Source organism: Gracilinanus agilis, chromosome 6, assembly GCF_016433145.1.
Source record: "Gracilinanus agilis isolate LMUSP501 chromosome 6, AgileGrace, whole genome shotgun sequence".
Classification (NCBI taxonomy): Eukaryota; Metazoa; Chordata; class Mammalia; order Didelphimorphia; family Didelphidae; genus Gracilinanus; species Gracilinanus agilis.
This window is the reverse complement of record NC_058135.1, coordinates 111,118,967-111,144,506: the sequence shown is the minus strand read 5'-3', so window position 1 is coordinate 111,144,506 and position 25,540 is coordinate 111,118,967. Positions and strand designations below refer to the sequence as shown.

The 25,540-nt window shown below is 34.8% G+C and overlaps 1 protein-coding gene across 3 annotated transcripts in view; it reads left to right on the top strand.

Moving 5' to 3' along the window:
• The window catches only part of RAPGEF2 (Rap guanine nucleotide exchange factor 2), a 320,910-nt gene that overhangs the window by 181,367 nt on the left and 114,003 nt on the right, over window positions 1-25,540 (top strand). For 2 of the 3 annotated variants that reach the window (XM_044681464.1, XM_044681463.1), the window contains exons 6-7: window positions 621-788; window positions 3,552-3,569. In XM_044681464.1, the coding sequence (XP_044537399.1) occupies window positions 621-788; window positions 3,552-3,569 (186 nt within the window). The remainder of the gene's footprint in view (window positions 1-620; window positions 789-3,551; window positions 3,570-25,540) is intronic. The other variant, XM_044681468.1, reaches the window with a different exon arrangement.

The window sequence follows — 25,540 nt, the reverse complement described above, 5'->3', positions numbered from 1 at the left end:
GTTATTTTGCTTTTTTAAAAAGTATCTACTTTGTCCATTACTCTTTTTAAAGTATTCTAAATGAAGAGTTACTTTGAAAAATAAGTAACTGATGCTATGTAACTACAAAAAAAAATCATACATCAAATTATAAGAGAAATCCTTATATAATCTACCAAATTCCTTTTGTTAACTCTGTCATTTTGGGATTTAGAGGATTTTAAAATTGAGTCATGTAGATCAACTTCCTGTGCTTTGGTTAAGAGAATGTAATAGTTCCTCTAGCCAATAAGCTGCTTACTATATGTCCTCTGATCTCTTTCTCATGTAAGTCAGTACAAAGACAACTTAAACTATTCTTGGCCTTGGAATTGCAGGAAGTTCATAGCTAACCACATTTTCCAAAGTAGAACTGAAAATGCCCCTTCATAAATTAAATATCAGGAAGAAGCACTTAGTTTCAGAGGAGCTCCAGTACACTGAAGGTTTGTCTAGAAAACATGCCTGCACATGGCTAAGAGCAAAGGAATATGGGTCATCCATTGAAATTGAATGAGATCCATAGGCTTTATCAATGGAAGAAGGCCCATATGTGTTTTTTTTGGGAGGAAAAATAAGCCTTCCATTTTTTTTTTTTTTAGGTGGACTATATGGATGAAAATGAAGAATATTTTCAACGACAAGCTTCTCATCGACAGTCTAGAAGGAGATTTAGAAAAATTAACCAGAAAGGTGAAAGACAAACAATCATTGACACTGTGGATCCTTACCCTGTCGGAAAGCCTCCTTTACCTAGAGGTTATCATACGGTAAGTTACTAAAATATTTTGTTTTAGAAATAGAGTTTTGGTTTATAGATTGTTGGGAAAAGTCTTGTTCAAGAGGGACATTTTAAATGTGGTACTGTGGGTAAAGCTGTGTAGATCTGTGTGACTAATTTTTACTTTGGGGAAGGAAAATCTTATTAGTGAATCTTTAACTTAAAATGCAAGATAGGATGTGCCTTACTTGTAGCCACATAATTTTCATATTGAAAAGAATTTTTTTAAAAAGTGAATTTTACTCTTATTTTTGCTGGTCCATTGGACATAAAATACAATGAAAATCTTCAAGTTTTGATAATTTAATAAATTGAGTGTTATACACACTTTTTGCTAATAATATATTTATGAAGATGAAATAGTACTTTATAATATCTTGGCGCCCCTCCCCCCTCCCCAATTTTGTTTGAAAGGAATATTTGGCTCTTGTTACTGTGAAAAAAAAAAAGCTCAAGATAATATGGAAATGGTCCCCTTTCTTAAAGCAGTGGGGACATGTCCTGATATAACAGTTTCCAAGACGATACAAAATAATTTCCAAATCTACATATGAAAAAACTGAGCCATAGAGAAATTCATTGGTTTGGCCAAGAAAATCAATGGCAATCTGCATTAAAATCTATGTCTCTTGATTCCTCTTTTTGGGTTGTTTTATTAGTTCTCCAAATCACCATTCTGTGAATCTTTTGTTAACTAAATGGCATATAAAATACCATTATGTGAATAGCCTTTGGTAACATGGTTACCTTTTGATCCTTAAAGAAAACAAACAAAAAATATATATATATAAAAGGACATACTTGAATTAATTTTAATAATTTCTCCACCCATCTCATTCATAGCCTTTTCCTTATTACTGTGAATGATGAGTGTAACTGTAAAATGGGTACATTACAGACTTTGTCTTGACATTGATTTGTCACAAATTCATTAATTTTTATAGTTTTCACTGAGGTATAGATAGACTATTTTATGCCAAATTTCATGTATTTTGTTTATCAAATGGAAATTTTCATACTTAGTGCAATCCTGGCCATCAACTCTCCCTCCACTAACTCTTAATTTAGCATGAATTTCATAGTTGAGTCATTTTATTTAGCTCTTTTGGATAGAGTTTCCTTTTATTCACCACAAAGTCAGCTTTGTTTGCTTGGGAGGGTTGGCATTAGAAATCTATGAAAGGTTTTTTTGTTGTCAATTCTCTGGCAAAGAGAAAATAACATATTCACTACTAATCTAGCATAAAAACCATAGGAAGTCTGTACACCATGATCATGTTCTGTAACTTGTGTAAAATATTATTATCATAAAAAAATTTCCCAAATACTCAAAAGTCCATGTGTCATTCAATCAATCAGGCTGCTATTATGAGCTTACTTGATGCTAGACCTTATCCTAAATGAAAGAAAAAAAACAAAAACAATTCCTGCCCTCAGATAACTTACATTTTGATGGGGTAGACAACATAAATGTAAATAGACCCAGATATGGTAGAGTCTATTGAATTGTTTTCCCAAATATGCCTTTATTTTATGCTTGTAGGAATGATTCAAAGACATCTCTTGGAGCCAGGGAATCAGGATTCAAATCCTGACTCTCCCACTTTGAAAGGAAGATTCTTTCATATCTAAACTTAAGATTTCATGATTTTGTTTCAGAATGGAAATTTATAGGGCAACTAGGTAGTCCAGTGGATAGAGTGCCAGGCCTGGAGTCTGGAGGACCTGAGGTCAAATCTGGCCTTAGAAACTTCCTAGCTGAGCAATTTATTTAACCCCAATTGCCTAACCCTTACTGCTCTTCTGCCTTACAATCACTATTCAGTTCTAAGACAGAAGGTTAAGATTTTTTTAAAAAGTCTTTTATTAATAAATGGAATTTTATTTCCTTTTTTGGGGGGGGAATGCCATCAATAGATATTTTTATTTATTTTGCTCAATTATTTCAAAGCCAATATTTTGCTACCCACTTTTTCTTAGAAATGTTGTCTATCCCTTTTGAATCCAATTCCTTTTTCTGGAACTGGTTCACATTTTTTATTCTGCTTACTAAAACACTTCTTTGAAAACCATGTTTTAAAAACTAATTTGATCAATAGAGATATTTGTTTACAGGCGAGATAAAAATATGAACGTATTACAAATTTATGTTGGTTCTTATTGCTATTTGAATTATGAAATAAACTATTGATGAAAACAATTATAAAATGTTCATGTTAATGCAATGGATTGAAGATTACATCATATTTAGACCCCTAATTTCTGTAAATTTATTATAACTGAACATTATTTGACTCTTATTTCACCTAAATAAAATAAATCTCAGCATTAAGAAGCAAAATACTTTAATTATCTGTAGAATGCTGTTCTATAGTGTAAAGAAGTAGATTAAGCTGTCTTCCTTAGAAATGGGCCTGTATGTGTTACATTTAACAAGAACACTGTACTTTAAAGAAAGTTAGCTAGCAGTGAAAAAAGGAGAGAGTGGAGTTGATAAAAAATGAATTGCATGATCATATTGCACAAATACTTTTAATTCTGAGTGCACTGCTTTTGCATGGCCTATATGGCACCTTTATGCGTAGAGCATTGCTACATCCAGCCAACGGATGGGAGCGGGGAGGTGATCTAGGGCCATTCTTAACCTGATTTTAACATTATCTTCATTTTTGGCAAATGTACTATAGCATGTCTGATAATATTCATCTTTTCCTTTCCTCCTTTATGGCACTCATTTCATTTTGGCTCAAAGGAATGCACTAAATCTCAGGTATTGTAATTTGTGTGTGGTCCCCTAACACTAACCGTTTACTTGTTAGTTTGCAGTGTAACTAATAAATTCATAATACTGATATGCCTAAGTAGATTATGCTTATCCCTTTGTATTTTTTAGAGTCATCTTGTCTGTCTTTGAGGAAATGCTTGATGTTTTCTAAGTATCAGTGTTAAGACTTGGTGATCGCTTTGTGCTTTTTCTCTTCCATTCTTAGCATCGGGTTGGTCGCACACATATTAGATGCTAAGAGAGCATTCATGGTAGACTCACTTATATAGATTTATAGATTTCTCTGTTCCAAGGGTTCTTCAATGTCTGTGAGGCGATTATAAGTATTAAAGCTAAAAGAATGCAACATTCCTTGAGGGAGGCACAATTCCCATCACCCTCCTCAGAATGTTTATCATTAAAAACTCATCTAAATGTTGAATCCATCTAAATGTTGAATTAGTCAGTTTATGGTCATACCCAGGCAGTAGCATGTTATTCATTGAAAATTAAAGGAAGTTTTCAAATCATTAAACTTTGGGTGTGTTCCTTTAAAGCCATATTTCTTTCCTTAAAATATTGTTTTTATGCCTTCATTTCACACATAGATCTATAAATTATTTTAGAACTGTCAAATTGAATTGAGGGAAAAGTCAAAAGATAACACAGATATTCAATATGCTTTACAGCAATATATTTAGATGTATCAAGAAGTAAAGACCTTTATAGTCATATGTCTGCCTTGAAAAATTAAAGAACAAATAGGATTTGATTACAATTTGTGTTGATGATTAGGGTCTATATTTTCATCTTCTGATTGGTCTCCATAATGTTTATCTTTGAATCCAAATGGGAATGTAGTAGTAGACCACCTGTGGAACTTGTTGGGAGGAAAAAAGTTTGTGAAATAAATGTCTAGAACAAATCCATTATAATCTTCATTTTAACCAGGCTTGCTTGTTTCCTTCTTTTTACCTGTCATATTTGTGGAATCAGTACTTACCATATGGACCTTGGATGACTATATATTACTAGCATGGTTAATAGTTTTGTTATTTTGAAATTATTCAAACATGGAATTGCCTTGGAAAAGTCCCTTGGGATGTTTTATGTGATGGGGAAAATAGTCTTTTCATAGTGTCCTATATTGATGTAATTCATAAAGTAAACTTATTTTATATCTTTTTAAATTGCCATATAGAAAACTTTACATTATTAACTGAATTCTTAACTTATTAAAGGTTCATCCTCCATTAAAATTTTTTTTTGTTTAATATCTTTACCTGATCATCTGAAACCCTGGATGGATTTTGTAAAAAATAATGATGGTCCCACATTGAGACACAATAGTGAAGATGATGATTTATGTCCTGACAGCATTATTTCTGAATTTTTAAAACATAAGGTTTGAAATTATTGTCATTTTGTATGGAATTAGTGAATTTTGAGGTGAATATATTAGAAACATTGATGTAGCAAGAGAGCTTTTTAAAATTGGTGTTAAGAAAACATTATTTTATGACAACTTTCTACATAATAAAAATAGTCAAACCAGTGAAATAGTTCCAAGTCTGATAAAGACTGGGAGATAACACAAACTGAGGTTTTAATATGTTAGTTGAAGTTGATCCCTCACTGGTATGTAGCTAGCTGGTGGTTGAAGCCAATCTGAACAGAACTGGAGGGTTTATAGAAAATTGTAACTGAAGATAATCTAGCCCAGGTGATAAATGCAGAGATTCATACTAGATGATTCCTTGTATAGACAGTTTCAGTATTCAGAGTTTGCAGAAATTTTGAATAGATTAGATCAAGTCTAATATAATATAGGTTTTTTTGGGGGGGTCTTTTTGCTTCTTATTCTGCTTAACTCCTAAAATAAATGAAAAAAAAAAGGCATCCCTCATGATATTTCCTATAGTATATAATAAATATTTAACTTTGTGTTGTTATACAGAAGACTTTGACATTCATTTATAATACTTTTCAGAGGTTTTCATGAGTAGAAAAGCCTGAAAGATGCTGAGAGGGGAGGAAGGTCATAGGACAAGATTGCTTTGATTTGCTTTTTCCTCCAATAGAAAGTCACTTATAATTTGTATTTGCTTCCTTCCTTCGCTCCTCCCTTTTCCTTCCTTCATTTCTTCAATTCACTTGAGTTCAAATCAGCAAACACTTTTTGAATGAGAAGTTAGATTGCTGGAATCTTGCTTGTACTATAGAAACTGAGGGGAATTAGAGTGCAAAAAATTTGGTTTTCAGCTTTCCAAATGGTTTCTTAGATACTAACTTGGGCATTACTACTTCATAATTAAAAATATATGCCTAATGTGTCAAAATTAATTTTTTCTTTCCCTTTTGCTTTCTTCCCATAATCTTACATCCATCAATTCCCTCTCATTCATTGCTACTCCCCCATTGTAGTTTCTAAGAGTGGCTGATCACAACTAGGGATAGATTTGATTGATATAATTCATACTAAGATGTGAATAACTGATTGCCTTAACTTTCCCTGGAGACAGCAAATGAATCAATTGGATGGAATATGTATAGGTGGGAGGTTTTTGAGTAGCACTATGCCAGGGAATATTACTTAATAATATTTCTGTTCTCCTATGTGCAAGCAGTCCCTGAACCATAGTGTTTAGAAAGAAAGAATCATTTATTGATTTGAAATGCCATTTCTCTGCCTGGGGAGGATCTACTGAATCTAGTTTTTGAATTTCTAGTTTGGAAAAATAATTAAAGAAATTCCCTGTGTTTTTTGCCCTGTACTTAAGGTGGCATATTATATTGTATGTGACATGATCCATTATTTTTGTCCAGATATATGATTTAATTGGGAGGGGGGGAATTCCCAGATGAGGAAACTTTCTGATCAACACCAATACTGATACCAATACCAATACTAACACCAATCTCCATCCCAATATGAACACCATATGAGCACTAACACTGATACTAATGCCATCGCCAATGCCAATACTGACATAAATTGCAATCCCAGTTCCAATATATCAACAGGTGTTTTGTAATGTTTAAGGAGAGAGTTGCGTGTGGCAGTGAACGTTTGCCTGAATTTCTCTAAGTCACATTGCCACTGTGTGTCAGAGGGTCTTGAACTCAGGTTTTCCTGACTCTTGAGACCAATTTCTCTCCAATAATTTATTTAGACTGCTTCTAAATATAAATCTATGGTAAAAAATTAGCTATTAGTACAAATCAATATATCAAATGTATAGTATATAAAAGTGAGCAATTTAGGAATTCAGAGAATAGAGATCAAGTTCATTGTCATGTGTCAAACATGAAACTGGGTAGTTGGTTACTTCAGGGAGAAATGGAATTTTGATTTAGGGCTTGAAGAATGGGTAGGACTTAAATCTGACAAAAAGGAAAGGTAGGATGTGTGTGAGTGTATTCCAGATTCAGCAATTCAGACTAGGAAAGGCAGGTTTAGGTGAAGAAAATATGGAATATTAACTAAAGAGTAAGGTAGACAAAATAAGTTAAAATAAGAAAATGAAAAGTAAATTTAATAATAGTGACAGTTTAACAGGCTCTTATCACTCTAGCTTAGATATACCTTAATATATACTCCAATAGGATCATAATTGGTTTTGTCATCTCAAATTTTCTCTTGCCCCAGTTTTCTTACACACTGTTGCAGATTTATCTTCCTGAAACAACCCTTTTATTATCATGGCACTCCATCTATGGTACCCTCACTGGTGACCCTTTACCTCCAGAATAAAGTCCAAACTGTTGGGTCAACATTGAAAATTCTTCCCAATCCCAGCTTTGCTATGATCCATGCTGTGCGAGCTTGGACACCTTATTGATCCTAATATGTGAGATGTGGTTAATAATATAATACCAAACTCATAGGATTCTTGTATCAAAGGAGATACTGTACTTAAGGCTTAGAATAAATGTATGCTACTGTGGTTATTTCAACCCAACCTACCTCTCCAGGATTATCTAATCTTATTTTATTGTTTGATTCTTCTATTTTAAACAAACTGGTCTCATCTTCTCTGTTTCCCCAGCCATATCTTCAGTTTTCCTATCACTATACAACTTGACCTTTAAGTAATGTATGCTTTCCTCCTTTACCTTATATGTCTGACACATTTTCCTTCTCCAAGAAGAGTTACTAGTTCTACTCATCCCATGTTAATGCCATTTCCTTTAAATATAACTTACTCTCTGATTTCCTTTGCCAAATAAATGGAAAAGACAACTCCCATATCTTGCTTGGTCCCCCTATACTGTTACTTATTTCTTGTACTTTTAATTGGCTTTTTAATCCGTGTAGAGAGGGACCATTTATGATGTTTCTTTAAGATCCCTAACGGTGCTTAGAACTCAGTACTATGCCCTAGTATGGGCTTTATTTGGAGATTAAGCTCAACCCCAATCCAAATTTAGTTAATTTAGTATAGCAATCCTGACCTAAGAATACCTAGCTACTAGAAAATGTTTTAATAATAAAAAGAGATAGTGAGATTGACTTTAGTAGAGTGCTGCTTGGAGTATCTGTGTGACCTTACAAAAGATGATATTTCCCTGGATCTCAGTTTCCTTTTCTGTAAACTGAGGGTATTAGAATGGCATGCAATATTGTGGAAAGAGCACTGGATTTTGATTCAGAGGATCTGGGTTTAGCATTTGGTGCTGGTGACTTTCAAGAGATCACTTAAGGTCTCGGTGCCTCAGTTTCCTCATCTTTAGAACAAGGAGGTTGTAGTAGATGTCTTCAAAGTCTCTTCTACCTCTAAATCTATGATTCTGCCATGAAATAATTTCAAGGAATTCTTTCCAACCCTAAATACTGAAAAAAAATCAATGATAAGGTAGGTTATGGTGAAAATATGACATCATCAAAAAAGTGGTGAGAGTCAGAGAACCTGGATACAAATATGAGCCCTCATTTTTACTGAATTTATGATTCTGTGAAATGATTATCCTCCATAGTGGAAATTACAAAGAGCAGACAAAAGATTGAAGACCCCTGAGGTCAAGTTCAATCCTTCCCTTAAATTACTGTGTAACCGTGGGAAATTTAGGCTTTCTAGAACTCAGTTTCCTAATTTATAAAATGAAGAGATTGTAATAGAAGTTATTAAAAAAATCTTCCTGCTCTAATAATTAGAATTTAAAGGTCATATGAATTAATTTGCCAGTAGGTAGTACTTGTTCATTAGAATATAAACTCCTTAAAAACAAGGAGTTATATATTTATTTCTTAATTTAAGCACATAGCTGGACTAAATCATTGTGTATTCAGTTAATTTGTGGACTTTCTAAAGTTTCAGCTTAAATCCCACCTTGTTAATTATTTCTTCTTTTTCTTGTACATAGCTTGTTTGTGTAGTTGTTTGCATGTTGTCATCTCTTCCATTAGACCATAAGCTCCCTGAGGGCAAGGACTGTGTTTTTAAAATTTTTATTTAGAAACCTTATTTTCCGTTTTAAAATCAGTTCTTTTTTTTTTTTTAAACCCTTGTCTTCTGCTTAAAATGAATACTGTGTATTGGTTCCAAGGCAGAAGAGCAGTAAGGGCTAGGCAATGAGAGTTAAATGATTTGCCCAGAGTTGCACAGCTAGGAAGTGTCTGAGACCAGATTTTAACTCAAGACCTCCCAACTCTAGGTCTAGCACTCTAATCACTGTGCTACCTAGTTGCCTCAAGCACTGTGTTTTGACATTTATATTCCCAGCACTTAACACAGGGATAGTGGATGCTTAATAAATATTAACTTTGGGGTCAAAAACGCATACATTTAAATATACATATTGGTCCTGTGATATATTACAGCTTAGTATTCATGTAGTCACTTCAGTTTTAGAGGATCTATTTTTATTCATTTTTCCAGAAAGAGAGACTTTGGTTTAGTGGAAGGATCACTGGACTTGCATTTCACTCCTGACTTTTCCAGGATTTAGCTGTGTTATCTTGGGCAAGTCATGACACTCTCTGTTCCATCTTTAGTGTGAACATTTGATGACTTATTTACATGTGAGTGGATAGGTATGTGTAAGAGTGGCACCTTACTCAGCAAACCAGTAAAATGTTATTGGTAGAGGTGAGATGCAAGGGGTGTGTGTGTGTGTGTGTGTGTGTGTGTGTGTGTGTGTGTGTGTGTGAAGGTTTGAGGACATTCAAAGGATGTTCAAAGCTGTGTTGGAAGGAACTGTTTCTTGCATTCCAAATAAGAGTGCTGAAGTATTCTATTTGGGATGCAAATTCTTGTAAGAGGAATATCATGTCCCTCTTCTACCCATAAGCGGCAGCTTTCCCCATTCTCCTTTACCTAGACCATGTGCATTTCAAAACCTGGTCCCCTGTGGAAAGGTCCTTGAACAATAGGTGGATATACAATACTGTAGCATGTGTGCTGCAATTTCTGGTAAAATACAGCTGGTTAAAGCTGCTGCGGTCGGCTTAATCTCCTTGGTTTTGGGGGGGCTGTGTCTCTGCCTTGCTGTTATGTTAAGGTATTTATGTTGCTCTGCTTTGTTAGGCTATGGGAGATGACTTAATTGATATATAAATCAGGAGAGTATTTAAAGCAATCCAAACAAAAAAAAATTTGGGGCGGGAGGAGATTTTTCTCTCTCTATTAACAGCATGTAGCTAGCTGCAAATTCATGCAAGGCAGCACAGAATGATATGCAGTGTGCTGTTTACCCAAGTTTCAGCTTCTGTTGGAGGAGGTCTATTTTTATATATTACATCATCCCTGCTGCAGAACTCGGGTGTCCACTGGGATTTACTGTTCTTTCATTCCCCTTGGAAAGAAAGCTTGCATTGATGTCATAATTGGACCCATCTTTTGGTTGCACTTGGAAATTGAAAGTAATAAGGGTGTTGTATAGCAAGTCATGTAATATTTCAGGCAATTTATTTGTCAGAAAGATCACTGCCAGTTTTGGTCCTGCTTCTAATTTGTGAACACTGGTAGTTCTCTGTGCCAGGACGTGTTCTTAAAAAATCTTTATTGAGCGAAATTTAGCTTTTAGGCATAACAGCAGGGACTTTTTTTTTTTTAATTATCTTTGACCTCTAATCTTAATTTTGGTGTATTATTTTTTCATGAGATTTAGCAGATTTCCATGCTAATAGAGACTTCTAGATCCTTTATTAAAACAAAAATGAGAAATTTGAAGGGGATATTTTCTTTTAATTTTAGATAACTTTTTCCAATTCAGAATAAATGGTAAATTGACAGTTTCAGGTTTCAAAGTGATTTCTCTTCTTGTTTTAAATTAAAAGTTAAGGCATGACTTGTTTATAATTTCTTTCTCTTAGCCAGATGGCATTCAGGATTTATAGAACAAAGTGTTGTATAATATTTCTTGCTGGGGATATGAATTATGTTAAAGGGAGAGATATTTGAGTTATTTTTATTCAAATGATCTGAGTATTTCCTTTAAAATGTATGTATAGAGATTATACTTTGAAAGTCTTTATGATCACAAGCAAATTTTGTCCTATTAATGAAATTGTGCTTCACCTAAAAATGCTTAGTTCTCCTTTAAGAGGCAACCATCTCATTTGCTTAGCTGGTAGTATCATCCATTTCACAAGCAGGGTACATAGCTTCTTTTGTGATGACTGGGTTCATGCAGAATCTCATAAAGAAAAATGTCAAAATTTATACCAAGTTGCTAGCCTGTTTCTTATTACTGAACTGTCTCTCTGAAAGGTAACAATTAAAATCGTTGTAGAATTAGTAAAGAATGTGAGTTTCTTCCTCACCTCTGTTCTGAGTGCAAAGAAGTTAGTGATGCTGCTGGCATGATGGTGGCTGCAGTGTCAGGAGAGATGGTTTAGCAGGGCTGGACTGAAGGAGAAGAGAGAAGTACTGTGGCGGCAAAATGGAGCATACTGGGAGGATCACTTGTGGGAATGGAAAAGGAGAGACAGACAAACAGAGAGAATGAATTCAGGCTTTTTTTTTTTTAAATAAGGGGAGGGGACATCAAAAATTAAAGGCTTTGGCTGCATTTTGTTGCCTGAGACCTTAAATGCCATTTTAGGGTTACAGAAAAAAATTTCTCAAATGTTTTAAAAATCTTATTTCGGATTTTATTTCATCTACCATTCTTTTATTTGGATTTCTTTCTCTCAGATATCATCTTAGGACATGTTTTGAACCTAAAATAGAATGGTGGCCTGAGTAGGAAGAAACTTGAACCCTGAGGATATTTTTTTCTGAGGGGACCACTTGGTCTTGTTATGATTATTAACTTAATTTTTTAAGATTATCTCTAGCCCCTTTGGGATGCAGATTCTACTTAGGTAGCCTTTATACCCAAGGAGTTGGTCTATAACAGTGCCTCCTATTGCTAGGAGATCTTCCTGAAGCTTTTCTTGTGTGGACTCTGCTTATTCCTTATTACCCTTTGTCCCAAGTTCCTCAGGAAGACCAGAGCTGAGTAAGTGATAAATCTGGGGATAACTCTAGTTAGTTTGAGGGATAGCTGAAGTGGATTTTGTGTATAAATTTCACCTTTAAGCATGTGAATATTTTTATTCTGTGAATTTGACAGTAAATATCCAAATACTTTTAGTTTCTTGGACCGAACCACCAAATGCAGCAAGATTTGCATGGAACCTATCTGAGAGAAAGGAAAGGGAAGCCATGTCAGTTTTGACTTAAAACAATTTCTTCATATAAGGAATAGAGGATAGAAATAAACCAATCCATGCAGGTCAGCACCATCTCTACAGCTTAGGTCCTTAGAAGGTGGCTCCTAGAAAATGAGTTGTTAAGTGACTTACCCAGGGTCACACAACCAGTAGATGTGTATCTGTCTATCCGTCTGTCTGTCTGTCTATCTATCTATCTATCTATCTATCTATCTATCTATCTATCAGATATGGCACTAGAACACGGGATTATGCTAGAGTGACTTGATTTTTTTTTATGCATTCTACATCAAAAGGAAATCTTTGGCTTTTGCTTAAATATGGAAGCCAAAACTGTTCATTCCAAAGAATATTTTTAGATTTCTTTCTTTACCACTTTATCATGATTCATTGTATCTTCCTTTCTAGACTTTTTCTTTTTATAGCTTAATGACCCTGTTAATGTTTTGGGGAAAGTGAAGAAAGTGGCATGCATTTTGGTTGAATATAAAGAAAAATTTCATGATGGCTTAATAATAATAAACATTTGTATAGTGCTTTAAAAATTGAAAGCAAATGAAATAAGATGATAACATTTTTCAGTCATTTTTATCATTCGTGTTTTTTAATAATCATTACATAATCATTACTTTTCATTAAGCATTCAGAAAATAATTCAAAGTTTTTTGTTTTTTTGTTTTTGAAAGAGCAGGAAAACTTTGAATTTTGTGTGTGCTTACATATATGTGTGTGTGTGTGTGTGTGTGTTTTTGTAGGAATCCCTTCATATAAGTTCATTAAGAACATTTTTGATGTTGTCTAATTTATGGTCTTTAGATTTTTAGGAGCCATTACTAAGTGACTAACAAGTGCATGATCAGAGAGTATGTATCAGAGGCAGAGTTCAAATTGGGATCTTCCAGATTTCAAAGCTGGCCTACTCTCCACTCTGCCATCCCACTTGTCTAGAAACCTTACTCCTGCCATTGAGATATTTTTAAGACTATTATACTAAGAATTTAGGATCTTCCAGTTATATTTTTATGAAATAAACATTCTCTGTCAGTTATTAAATCATAGCCAGTTTTTGTCTCAGTAACCTTTCAAAAGTGATGATTTTGGATAAAAGCCAATAATAAGATTGCTTTTTGACTTCAAATGGGGAAATGGGTACCCTAACTGCCTTCTAAATGAATGTTCTTAGTGGCTAATAACAATGATTAAGGTAATCCACTAATATTTGGATGCCTAGTAGGTGCTTAACACTATTCTTAATATTTTTAGGGTATAAAACTTGATCATTACCCAAAATAAGCCTACAAAATTTGGGATGAAGGAAGACATGAAAATAAAAGGAATTAATGATTAAAATAGTAGTAATGATAATAATGCCCAGTATTTGTATAGCTATTTATATTTTGCAGGACACTTTCTTGATATATTTATTGTAATAGTTGGCATTTATATAGTGCTCATAGCACTGCTTTCTTATTTGAGTTTCACACAACACTATGAAGTAAGTGCTATTATTTTCCTTTTTTTTTAGATAAGGAAATTAAGATGTAAAGAGTAAAAATGACTTGCTTGTGATCACATATTAATCTGTGTTTGAGGTGGGTTTATTCTCAAGTCTCCCTGTTCTGCAATTTTATTATTTGTACTCTCTTGTCAGTTTTACCAAATCTTCCCAAGGATGATGAGAGGCAAACAAATCTAGGAGGTCTTGCTTATTCCCATCTTATACAAGAGAAAAGTGAGGTTCAGTTGGGTTAGATGACTTACTCTTGGACCCACAATTTATAAATAACAGCATGAGAACTTAAACCAAAACTTCATGCCTCAAAAAAATCTAGTGTATTGGTAAGAGTTTGTGAGTTGAAGCCAGGAATCTTGCAATTCTGATTCCATTTGTTGCAAGAGGCTTTCTAGATTGCTTTTTGGTACATGGTTAAACTGACTACAGAAAATTATGAAATAAGATAATATATAACATCCCTTTTGTACAGTGCTGACAAGTGTAGAAGGACTTAAAAGGGGGGAAAAACTATCTACTGTGCACTGGTATTATTAGGAAACATGTCCCAGGGGAGATGAGACTTGAGCTGGATACATGAGGGTAGGGTAGGGACATTCCAAGTGGAGGGAGAAGCATGAGCAATGGCTTTGGATGGAAGAGTATTTCTCATTAGAACAGTATGATAGGTGCTAAGGGTTCTTGTTGAAGGGTTGTAGAAACTTGTGTAGGTAAAAGAGTTATGATTATAGAGAATTCTGAAAATTAATTAATAAAGTCAAGAAAGCTACACAACATCTCATTATCAAACATGTCTTTGGCCAAATGAGATCAAACAGAACTTGCATGTATCGAAGTGACAGTGTCTGGGAGTTGTTATTATAACTGTCCACATTCATTCATTCTATAGACAGATAAGACAGGAAATCAAATAGCCAAATTTATACTGCATCAAATTCTATTTTTATGTCTTAGAAAATTTTTTTCTTAGTGAAGATTATTTACTTCAAATAATCTGTCCCACTAAAAAAGAATTCAAAAATATTCCATAGCCCTTAAGATCACCTCCCCTTACTCTCTACCTTTATTGCTAGACCATAGTTCAACCATTCTGTGTTCTAAGTGGAAGAAAGGATCTACATAGGACATAAGAAAAATTTCCCAACTTTAAAAGCTATTAAATATCAGAATAAACTGTTGAGAGTCATCAAATGCTTGATGGTGTGGCTTTTTTTCCCCCCTTCCCTTTTCTATTTTCCTATGTAGTGGGTTCAAATCTTATTCTAGATATTTGTTGTCTGGGTGATTAAGATCAAGGTATTCAGCTTCTGAGTCTCTTATTTCTCCATTGGTAAAAGATTAACAGCATTTATGCTATCTCTTTCTCAGGGTCATAGGATGATCAGTCTTGGAATGGTTAGAGTTAGCTTAGCGCTAGCTAAATCTTTCCCGTCTTCTCATCTTACAGATAAGGGAAGTGAGACTGAGACCTAGATGGTAAGTCCTGTAGGTAGCAAGTGGCAGAATAAAATCCTCTGATAATTTATCAAGGTCCCTTTCTTACTGCACCATTTTCATCCACAAAGGACAACAATGGCCAACCTCAACTGCAGCAGACTCAGAAGAAATACCAGGTTCCCTGCCTCCAATTGGCCTTGACTGAACTTGTGAGAGGGTTAGAAGATTCCATTCTCACTACAGAGTGTAAGCTCTGCAGACATAGCAACCCTTGGTCTGATTCCAGCCTAGTATTACAAGCCTATAAAATAGGATTAAACTGACTTTTGCCCAAGTTTGCTGAGGAGGTCATGGCTGCTGTCAGAATTATGGAGAAAGACAAAACTCTAGAACAAGATGGCACATCCTTCAGAGACTTCATTCTTTTGAGAATGTGAACGAAGTATTGCTCAGAGCTCTCCCTAAAACCTGTCACTGAAATATTGAGGATTGAAGGAATACTGTAAGATTTTTAAAGAGGCCAGGAGGAATACTGTCATCTTCAAGAACAAAGGTGAGAGGATAACTCATGTGAGTAATAATAGCAATAATAATAATAATAATAATAATGATAATAGCTTGCATTTAAAAGGCACTTTAAGCTTTGTTTGCAAAGTGCTTTACAAATGCCTTGTTTGATCCTTACAGCAACCCTGGGAAGTAGGATTTTTTTTTTTTTAATGCAGTTGAAGAAACGGAGGCAGATAAAAGTTAAGTGACATGTCCCATATATAGAGCTAGTAAATGTTTAGGTTGGATTTGAACTCAGGTATTTTGTGCTCTGTGTGTAGCATTCTATCCAAGCTGCTTCAGATCTCAGACAGCAACCACATATTAGATTGATAACTGTGTGCTATGCAACTATGCTATGTACTCCATCTCCACCCTACAAGATACCTTAGTAATAGTATTATCATTGTATTTATAGTGCTTTGTAGTTTTTAAAGTGATTTCATGTTTATTAGCCCATTTTCTATAATAGTCCTGAGAAATCATCCCATATTACAGATGAAAAAAAACCCATCTTTGAGAGATTAAATACTTTCCTGAATTTACTTTTAGAAAGTCAGTCCTTGAACCTCTTCTAATTTCTCTACCATTATTTTTAGTAACGACTTCATCAACAATATTGCCCATTTATGTATCACTTGAAGATCTATAGGACACTTTTCTCACATCAACTTTATGAGGTTAGCTGTTGTATATTTCATTATAGGAAATAGTGGCATGTAGTGAAAAGAATGCTGGTTTTTCACATTGCTTCTCCTCTCAGGGCTTTAGTTTACTCATCTAGAAAATGAAATTGTTGGCCAGGTGACCTATATATTTAAATCTGTTACTGTGATCTAAAGAGGTGATAGGGACTTGTCTATAATAACTTAGGTAATAAGTCATACAGAACTGGGACTTGAATACAGATCTCATGATTCCCTGTGTGTCAGGATGTTCAATTATGTCATGTAGCATCTCTATAACTGGTGATCTACTTGTGATGATTTTCTCCCATTATTTTTACTGATTTGGGCAGGCATTATTGAGATTTTGATGACAGTGAGGTGACTCAGTTTAGAGAGTACTGGATCTTGAGTCAGGAAAACCAGAGTTCAGATTTGGCTGCAGACATGTATATACTGGGCAAGTAATTTAACCTCTATTTGGCTCAGTTTCTTCAGTGCTAAAATGAGGATCATAATAGCACCTATACCACATTTGTGAGACTCAAGTAAGATAATATTTGTAAAGCACTTTGCATAGTATCTGGCAAAGAGTAGATGGTTAATAATTGTTTCCTTTTCCTTTATTCTCTCTTCAATATGGCTTTGTAACATAATATAGTAGAGTAGACATTTTTATTGAACAACTGATAGTGTAAAAATCTGGATGACAGTCTTTAACCCTCTTGTATTTGTAATCCTTGTAAAAGCTTAAGTATTCTGTCTGCCAGCTTCTGGGTGAGTTGAGCCCTGTTGCTTCCTAAGGCTAGGTGGCAGTGGTATAAGTGGTCATAGAAGTGTCTAAAATATAGTAGAAATTTTTTAAAAAATTGTAGAGTAAATGATGCCTTGCCCAATCAATTCTATTAAAACGGGTCTGTTTCAGATGCCATCATTAAGCTATTTCAACAATAACTATACACACAAAAAAAGTCAAATGATTTGATAGATTTATTACCTTCAGGGTGAGAATGGTACCATATACCCAACTCCTTGCAAATTATTGGCATGTATTAAATCAGATTATTTAGCAAAACCATAAATGGAAGGAACAAAAATTATGGTGATAGTGACTTTAAAATGTTATTCTCAATATTTTTTTTTAAAAAGAAGTTATAAGGACAGTTGGATGACTCAGTGGTTAGAGAGCCAGGTCTAAAGATAGGAGATCCTGAGTTCAAATATGGCTTAGATACTTCCTAGCTGTGTGACTCTGGGCAAGTCACTTCCCCCCCTCACTCACTCCCACCCCATTGTCTAGTCCTTACCACTCTTCTGCCTTGGTACCAATACTCAGTATTGACTCTAAGACAGAAAGAAAGGGTTAAAAAAAAAAAAAGGCATGGGGCAGCTGGGTAGCTCAGTGGATTGAGAGTCAGGCCTAGAGACGGGAGGTCCTAGGTTCAAATCTGGCCTCAGACACTTCCCAGCTGTATGACCCTGGGCAAGTCACTTGACCCCCATTGCCCACCCTTACCACTCTTCCACTCTTCTTTTAAGGTACCCCTGGGTGCCCTAAGGGTCACCTCCTCTGGCAGATACTTCTAAATTTGAAGGACTTGAAAAGGTCTTGATGAAAGGGATTGTTTGTTCTTTAAGGTTAAATCCGGCTGAGGGCAGAGAGGCTCATTACCAGATTTAAAATCAATAAGAAGTGTATATGACATATTTGGTGTATGCCAGACATTGTGCTAAGTATTTTGGAGACAAAGAAAGATAAAACCCAAATTAGTAAAACATAGCAGTTCCTGCTCTCAAGGAGCCCACAATCTAATGAGGGAGTCAGCCTGCAGACAACTCCATAGGTACAAGATATTGAAAGTATAAATTGGAGATAATATCATGGGAAGACATTAAAATTTTGGAGGATTAGGAAAGGCTTCCACGATTTTAAATTTGGTTACTAAGTGGAAGATGTGCCCTCAACCAAAATATTACAGATCTTTGAAGTAGAAACATTGAAGAAGTATGCTTAATATAAATATCTTCTTGGAGTTCACTCTCCACTCGACCCTCCTTCACCAGACTGCTTTCATGGCTTTTATGGTGGTTTCCTGTCCCTCCTCCTTTTCACAGGGGCCAATCCCAGCTTCCAACTTGTGGGAACTAGTCCCCATCTTCTGGAGGGGTGAATACTCAACAAAAGGGCTCACACTTTCTGAGAGTGTGAACAAATTTCTGACTGTTTGAGTTAGAAAAAAGGGTGGAGCTCCCCAAGAATCTTGCTGGCTTCTCACCTAGCACTAGGTAGGGTGTGTGAATTCGTTAGTCAGTTTGTGAGCTCTTCTCCTAGTTCAAGCTTATGTTGATTCAAAGTTATTGCCAACCAAAGTGCTAACTCCAACTAGGCAAAGGGAACAAAGGATTCCCTTTTCACAAGTGTGAACTCAAAGAGAACCAAGAATTCCCTTTCACATATTACAATATCTGTTGTTCTCAAAGGTGACTCCAGATAAGTGAAAACAGGTTGAATGAATGACTCTTTATTGGAAGAGAGTTTAGAAGCTTTTAACACAGAGTCTGAAGACTTATCCTTTATGTTTCCGGAATCTTTTCTTTCTTTAATTTCTTCAAGCATTCAGGGTGTATTTTTATACACTATTGCAGTAGGTCTCTATGTTGTTTCCATAATTTTTCAGTGGCCATCTTAAGAATGTTACCTGGATTTGGGCACAGTACTCTATAGATGGGATCTGGCTTGATTAATGACCAAGTCAGCAATGTTCACTTCTCTCCTCCCTCAGCTCTTGACTTTCGAGACTTTCAGTTTTGCTTGAATAGACATCTCCTGATGGATAAATTTCTTTCCCTCCTTTTTTTTTTCCTTTGTAAAGATATTTTATTTTTATCACTTGCATGTAATAACAATTTTCCACATAAGTTTTCTGAAGTTATATGATCCAAATTGTTTTCCTTCTTTATCTTCCTCAGGTAGAGGATGGTAAGCAATTTGATTACATGTATATATATATGTATTATCATGTAAAATATATTTCCACATTATTCATTTTCATAAGAAAATAAACATATAAAACCAAAACTACCAAATAAAAACCCAAATAAACAAAAGTGGAAAATTGTATGCTTTCATTTGCATTCTGGCTCCAATATTCTAAGTTCTTCAGAAATATCCTGGATTGTTGTGTTGTTTAGAGTAACTAAATCTTTCAAAATTGTTCCTTCCACAGTATTGCTGTTAGTGTGTAGAATTTTCTCTTGGTTCTGCTTATTTCACTCTGCATCAGGTCTTTCCAGCTCTTTTTTAGAATTATCTTGTTCGTCATTTCTTTCTTTCTTTTTTTTTTCTTTTAATTTTTTAATTTTTTTTATACCCTTATCTTCTGTCTTGGAGTCAATTCTGTGTATTGGTTCCAAGTCAGAAGAGCAGTAAGGGCTGGGCAATGGGGGTCAAGTGACTTGCCCAGGGTCACACAGCTGGGAAGTGTCTTGAGGCCAGATTTGAACCGAGGACCTCCCGTCTCTAGGCCTGGCTCTCCATCTACTGAGGCACCCAGCTGTCCCCTTGTTCATCATTTCTTATAGCACAATACACAATAGTATTCCATCACCATCATATATGACAAGGGTCGGCAACCTTTTTGGCCTTGAGAGCCATAAACGCCTGTGGAAGGAGGAGGATGGAGGCGGAAGGTGCTGGAATATGGGGCGGGTGCCGAAGGGCCCCCTGGAGCACATCCTGGGGCTCTGCCCGGACTGGCTGGTCGGGAGGTGGAGCCAGATATGGCTCGAGAGCCATACGTTGCCAACCCCTGATATATGACAATTTATTCAACCATTCTCCAATTGATAGAAATCCCCTTAATTTCCAATTCTTTGCCACAACAAAAAGAACTGATATAAATATTTTTGTACAAGAAGGCCCTTTTCCCTTTCTTTTTAAGAAAGAAAATCTCTTTGGGATACAGACCTAGTAGTGGTATTAATGGATCAGAGGTTATGCACTGTTGTTTTATAGCCCTTTGAACAAAGTTCCAAAATTACCCTCCAGATTGGTTGGATAAATTCACAACTCCACCAACAATGCCTTAGTGTTCTGATTGGTAAATCTGACAAGTTATGCAATGTTCTACGCCCCTAGTCCCATTTATGTTAGGGAGTGTAGTGTATTTCCTCATTATTTGTACCAAGTCTATCTTGGTGATTATAATTTTTTTTTTAATCCTGGGACTCCATTCTAGTAATAAAAAAAAATTTTTTTTTGCCTTCCATATACTTTGTTGGAATCATATGTAGTTTTTGTGGTTCTCTTATTGTGTCCAAGTTCATAAAAGCCTTTTGAGCTCTTTCATATTCATTATGTATAATATTGCATTCATAGCACCATTACCAACAATGTTTTGTTGTATTTGGGGCTTTTCTTTTCTATCTTGGAGCTATTTAAGATTTATTAGCAATAGTGGAATCTCTGGATTAAATGATATTGAGATTTTGGATTAGATACTTTCTAAAGTTTATTTCAACTCTAAATCCCATCATTCTATGAATTCCAGTATGGTATTTCCACCATTCTACATGACTTCTGAATCATTTCCCTGTGATCACATGTATAATTTCTTTAAGAATTTTGAAATATTGTTGATTTACCCATGGGGTCAACCTTATTTACATTGCTTTGTATTCCCATGTTATCCACTTATGATTTTTAACTTCAGTTTTCAATGAAGAATATCTTTTCTACTTTTTCCAGTCATAAAGATCATTCTCCCTGCTAGAGTAGTCATAAATAAAATAGGATATGTTATTCCCCAAAGAGTGGTCCTGTGCAGTATACTTCATTTAGAGCAGGAAAATAGAGGACATTTTAATCAAGAATGTTTTTGTCATGTAAATAATAAATTCTAACTGACTTATTTAAAACTTTGGAAATATATATTTCAAATATATCATTGAAATTGTGTCATACATTGTCCCAGCCTTTTGAAACAGTTCCTCATTTAACCCCAGCAGGTAAGGTATATGCCCCAAAAGTTGAATAACTATATATGAGATAAATAAAAATTAAAGCAGAAGAATTGTCGATAGACTGTATAATTAAAGTGGCAATAGAATGGTGAAGTATTCTTTCTGAAGTGCTTTCGGGAAGTTGGAGGCATAATGGGAGAAAGCTTGCTAGTGAGGTCATTGCCTCTAGAGGAAGGAGTGAAGTAATCTGTATTTCGTCATCAGCATTGAGTGGAGTGCTTACTCTGTTACTCTGAGCATGGCAAGATTTAGCTTGACCGCTTCCTGGGCTAAATGCTAGGAAATGGAATGTGGTTTTTGTAAGTCCTGCTGAATGAGGATGTAAGATGCCTGTTTTATAAATAAATTCTTTTTAGTTAAAAACAAATCTATATACTAAGTTTATTTTCATTGTCCTACAGGGACCCTGTTAGATTTTGTCTTATGTCCTGTTTAATGATTTTGCAAAGTCAGAACTTACATGTAGATAGATAATTCTATAATTTCATGGCGATGGGTAACAATAATTATTTAGGGTCAGGTGGTGTATTTCCATTCAGCTAGAGAGGGGCTGTATCTATCTGTGACTTTCATCCTGTCTCTTCTCCTCATACTTTCTTAGTAATAATTCTAAATAATTTATATTCAAATTATTCTAAATTCTAAATAATTTAAAATTTGTAATCTATTGCCTGGGACATATGGGGGATGCTCAAAAATGTTAAATTAGGTATGATATTAGGTTATATTAATTTTAATAGAGAGGGTATAGTTTTTAAACCTTTACCTTCTATCTTAGAATTAATACTGTATATTGGTTCCAAGGTAGAAGAGCAAGTAAGGGCTAGGCAGTAGGGTTAAGTAACGTACAACATCACATGGCTAGGAATCTGAGGTCAGATTTGAACCCAGGACCTCCTGACTCTGGTTCTCAGTCCACTGAGCCACCTTGGTGCCCCTTGAGAACACGTTTTTGCTGTCATACTTTGTCTACAACCTCCTTAAAAGAGTTAGAAATAACAGGAATTTATTCTAGTCGATTTATATTGAATTTAGGTAAGTTGTTTCCCTTCTCTGTGTTTTTGGAGACATGGGTTGCAATTTTCTATCCCTTTCTGCTTTTTGGGTATGTGATTCTTTGTATGGAGACAAAACATGATGTGAAGGGACACTCTTTCTATTTACTGGCTGAGTGAGCTCCTGGAGAGTAGCCTTTTCGTAAGTTAGAATCACTTAGGAGAGGCAATGCCCCTTCTGCCTTCTAGCCTGTTGTCACCCATGACCCAAGACTGAGGAAATCCAGATTTCCCACAAATGCCTTTGGTGCTCGTGGTGATTAAAGGGAGCTCTGCTCCCAGTGGATTTATTAAATTAGGCGTGCTTGTAGAATAATGCTCTCACAGGCTTCTTGCCACCTGTCTCTCCAAAGGGTGTTATAGCTGGGATTTATGTAGTGCTTTATTATTTACTAAGTACTTTATTTACATACATTATCTGTATTTTATAACTTGGTGAGGAAACAAATATAGATCTGATTACCTTAATTTTATACACTATGAACCTGAGTGTTAGAGAGGAGAAAAAAGATTTGTGCAAATTCAGAGAGATCAGAACCTCAGGCTTTGGCTTCAAATCTAATGCTGTCTTTTACAATTCTCTTGTCAAAAAATTTTTTTTAAGGATATCATATAGACACAAGCAAATATATTAAGAGGCTGAAATGTATGCAAGCAATGAAAATAATGCTTAATTGTCTTTATATTCATTTTGGCAAGCTCTAAATCGAAGAAAGATCCAAGGAAAATTGGATGAGAAAATGAGTAGAACATTTGTGTTTGTAGCATTCACAAATTTGCATTATATAAAAAGTAACTCATAACTAAAGATTCATTATGTATCTTTAGAGTAGATAAGAGAAGGAAGGATGTTTCTGGCCTTGACTTTAGAGCATCTCCCCTGTTTGGCTTACGGATATATTTCAGGTGGCTTCTGATGCTTCTGGTTGAGGTACTTCACCTAGAGACATTCTTGTGTGGTCATGGCCAATGTCCATTGTTCCCATCTTATTTGCAGATATCTATATTCTAATCATTTACTATTATGCATAAATACACTTATTTTTTCTCTTTTTAAAGATATGCTAGCTAGCATTTGGAGGTGATAAAAGCATAAAATTCTAGACCTAAAAGAATATATAATTAGAATAATGATAATAAAATAATGTTTTAAAATGAATAATATAAAATATGTAAGATAATGATAAAACCAGTCATATTGAAATATAGTACATAGACATAGAGGCTAAACTTGTAATCCAATGGTCTGTCTAATAATAATAATAACAACAACAAAATAATAGTGACAACAGAAATTTTGAAGGAATGATGATTGTAAATAATAATTTAAGAAATCTTCAGCAATATTAATCAGATTTAGAAATAGCTGTGTTTTCTCTTGGTCACAATATCATAAGTACTGGTTACACCACACTGGTCTAGTGAATTTTTGGTATTTTTTTTTCCATCCAAGATTATGACCTTTAAATAGTAAACTCCTTGAGGTCAGGATTATTTTTCTCCCCTTATTCTATCTCCATTACTCAGCCCAATGCCTGATACATGGTTAATAACAATGATTAATAAATGTTTGTTGATTGACTAATTCGATTCTGAAATTTCTTCCTAGAATATGGACCATGGGTTAAGATCTACTGGGTTGGAGACTGGCACTGCAATTTCTTTGATATAGTGATATTCGATAACTCTGAAGTTCAGAAAATGCTTTCCGCCAAATGTAGATTGACACATTTTTTGCAACTCTTAGTAAATTATACCTATAGCACTGAGAGTATGGGTAACTTGCCTGGGGTTACACAGTCACTATATTTCAGAGGCAAAAATTGATTCTAGATTTTCCTGACACAGGGGACAGCTCTCTCTCCAGTACACACTGGCATCTCTTTATCTTTTATAATACCAGCATTTTAAAATTTGGACTTTGAGACTTGAAAAAATTCAGTAATTTTCCTAGGCTCACAGAACAAGTTCACAGTAAAAGTAAGGCTAGGACCCAGCCTACCTAATCTCCAAGAATCCATTCATCAATCACTTATTTTCTAAGGCAAGGATAGGATCTGTCATAGATGAAGTGAGCCATCTTTCACTATGAGGAACATGTTGTGTAATCTAGTTTATATTTTGTTTTTAATCATATAGAGTCCCTTGTTGTGGTGCTTATTATTTTCATTTACCTGTTTTTGTTTTGTTTTGCTTTTTTTTCTCAGTCTTTCTGAAACAGAGGTTAAGTCTATTCAGATAGGTAAATTGTGGAGCTATTTATTCTAATAACCTAATCAGCTGGTGAAACAAGAATGATATGTGCAGGTTTCATTGTAATAACCGTAATTCTTAAGATGTAGTATTTCTTCATTTAAAATTTATTTATTAAGTAACTGGTCAAGACAACCTAACTTGATCCGTTGACTGTCTCTACAACCTGGCAGGGCAAAAACAAAACAAAACACTTCCCTCTCTGGTTAAGATTTATATTCCACTTCTGAGTCTACCGCATAGTCCCTTCCTTGTGTATCCCAAGACGTCTCTGATGGGTAACTAGCCACTGAGGAGGTGGACTTAGACATTTCAACTCTTTCCTCATCACTTCATCACAAGAAGGGAATATCTTTGCTTAACCATGAAGATGCCAAAATATTCAGCCATGTGGCATCCAACATGGCAGCTAGACCTTGCTGTCTTCCCTTAATCAGGATTCATCGTTCCTGCTAAACCCTTTTATCCTTAACCAAGACCAAAGATTCTACCCATTTTGATAGCCTGGGGGGAGAAACTGAGGGGTTATCTCAGCTTAGAATTAGATTGTTTCATCATGGCCCTAAGGGGAGAAGAGGGGCCCTAAAATATAAGGATAAAAACAAGGCTATATATAATAATTTATAACAAAATATAAATTTATAATTTACAATAATAATATATAATAAAATATAAGGATAAAATAAAAGGATAAAAATGTTTTTACAATTCAGTATTAATTTTCCATGTGATGTTGACTTAGGAAATCACAAATTGCTATTATCTTTGCTGCTTTATTTTTTAAAATTAATTTTAAAAATATTTCCCAATTCTATTTTAATCTG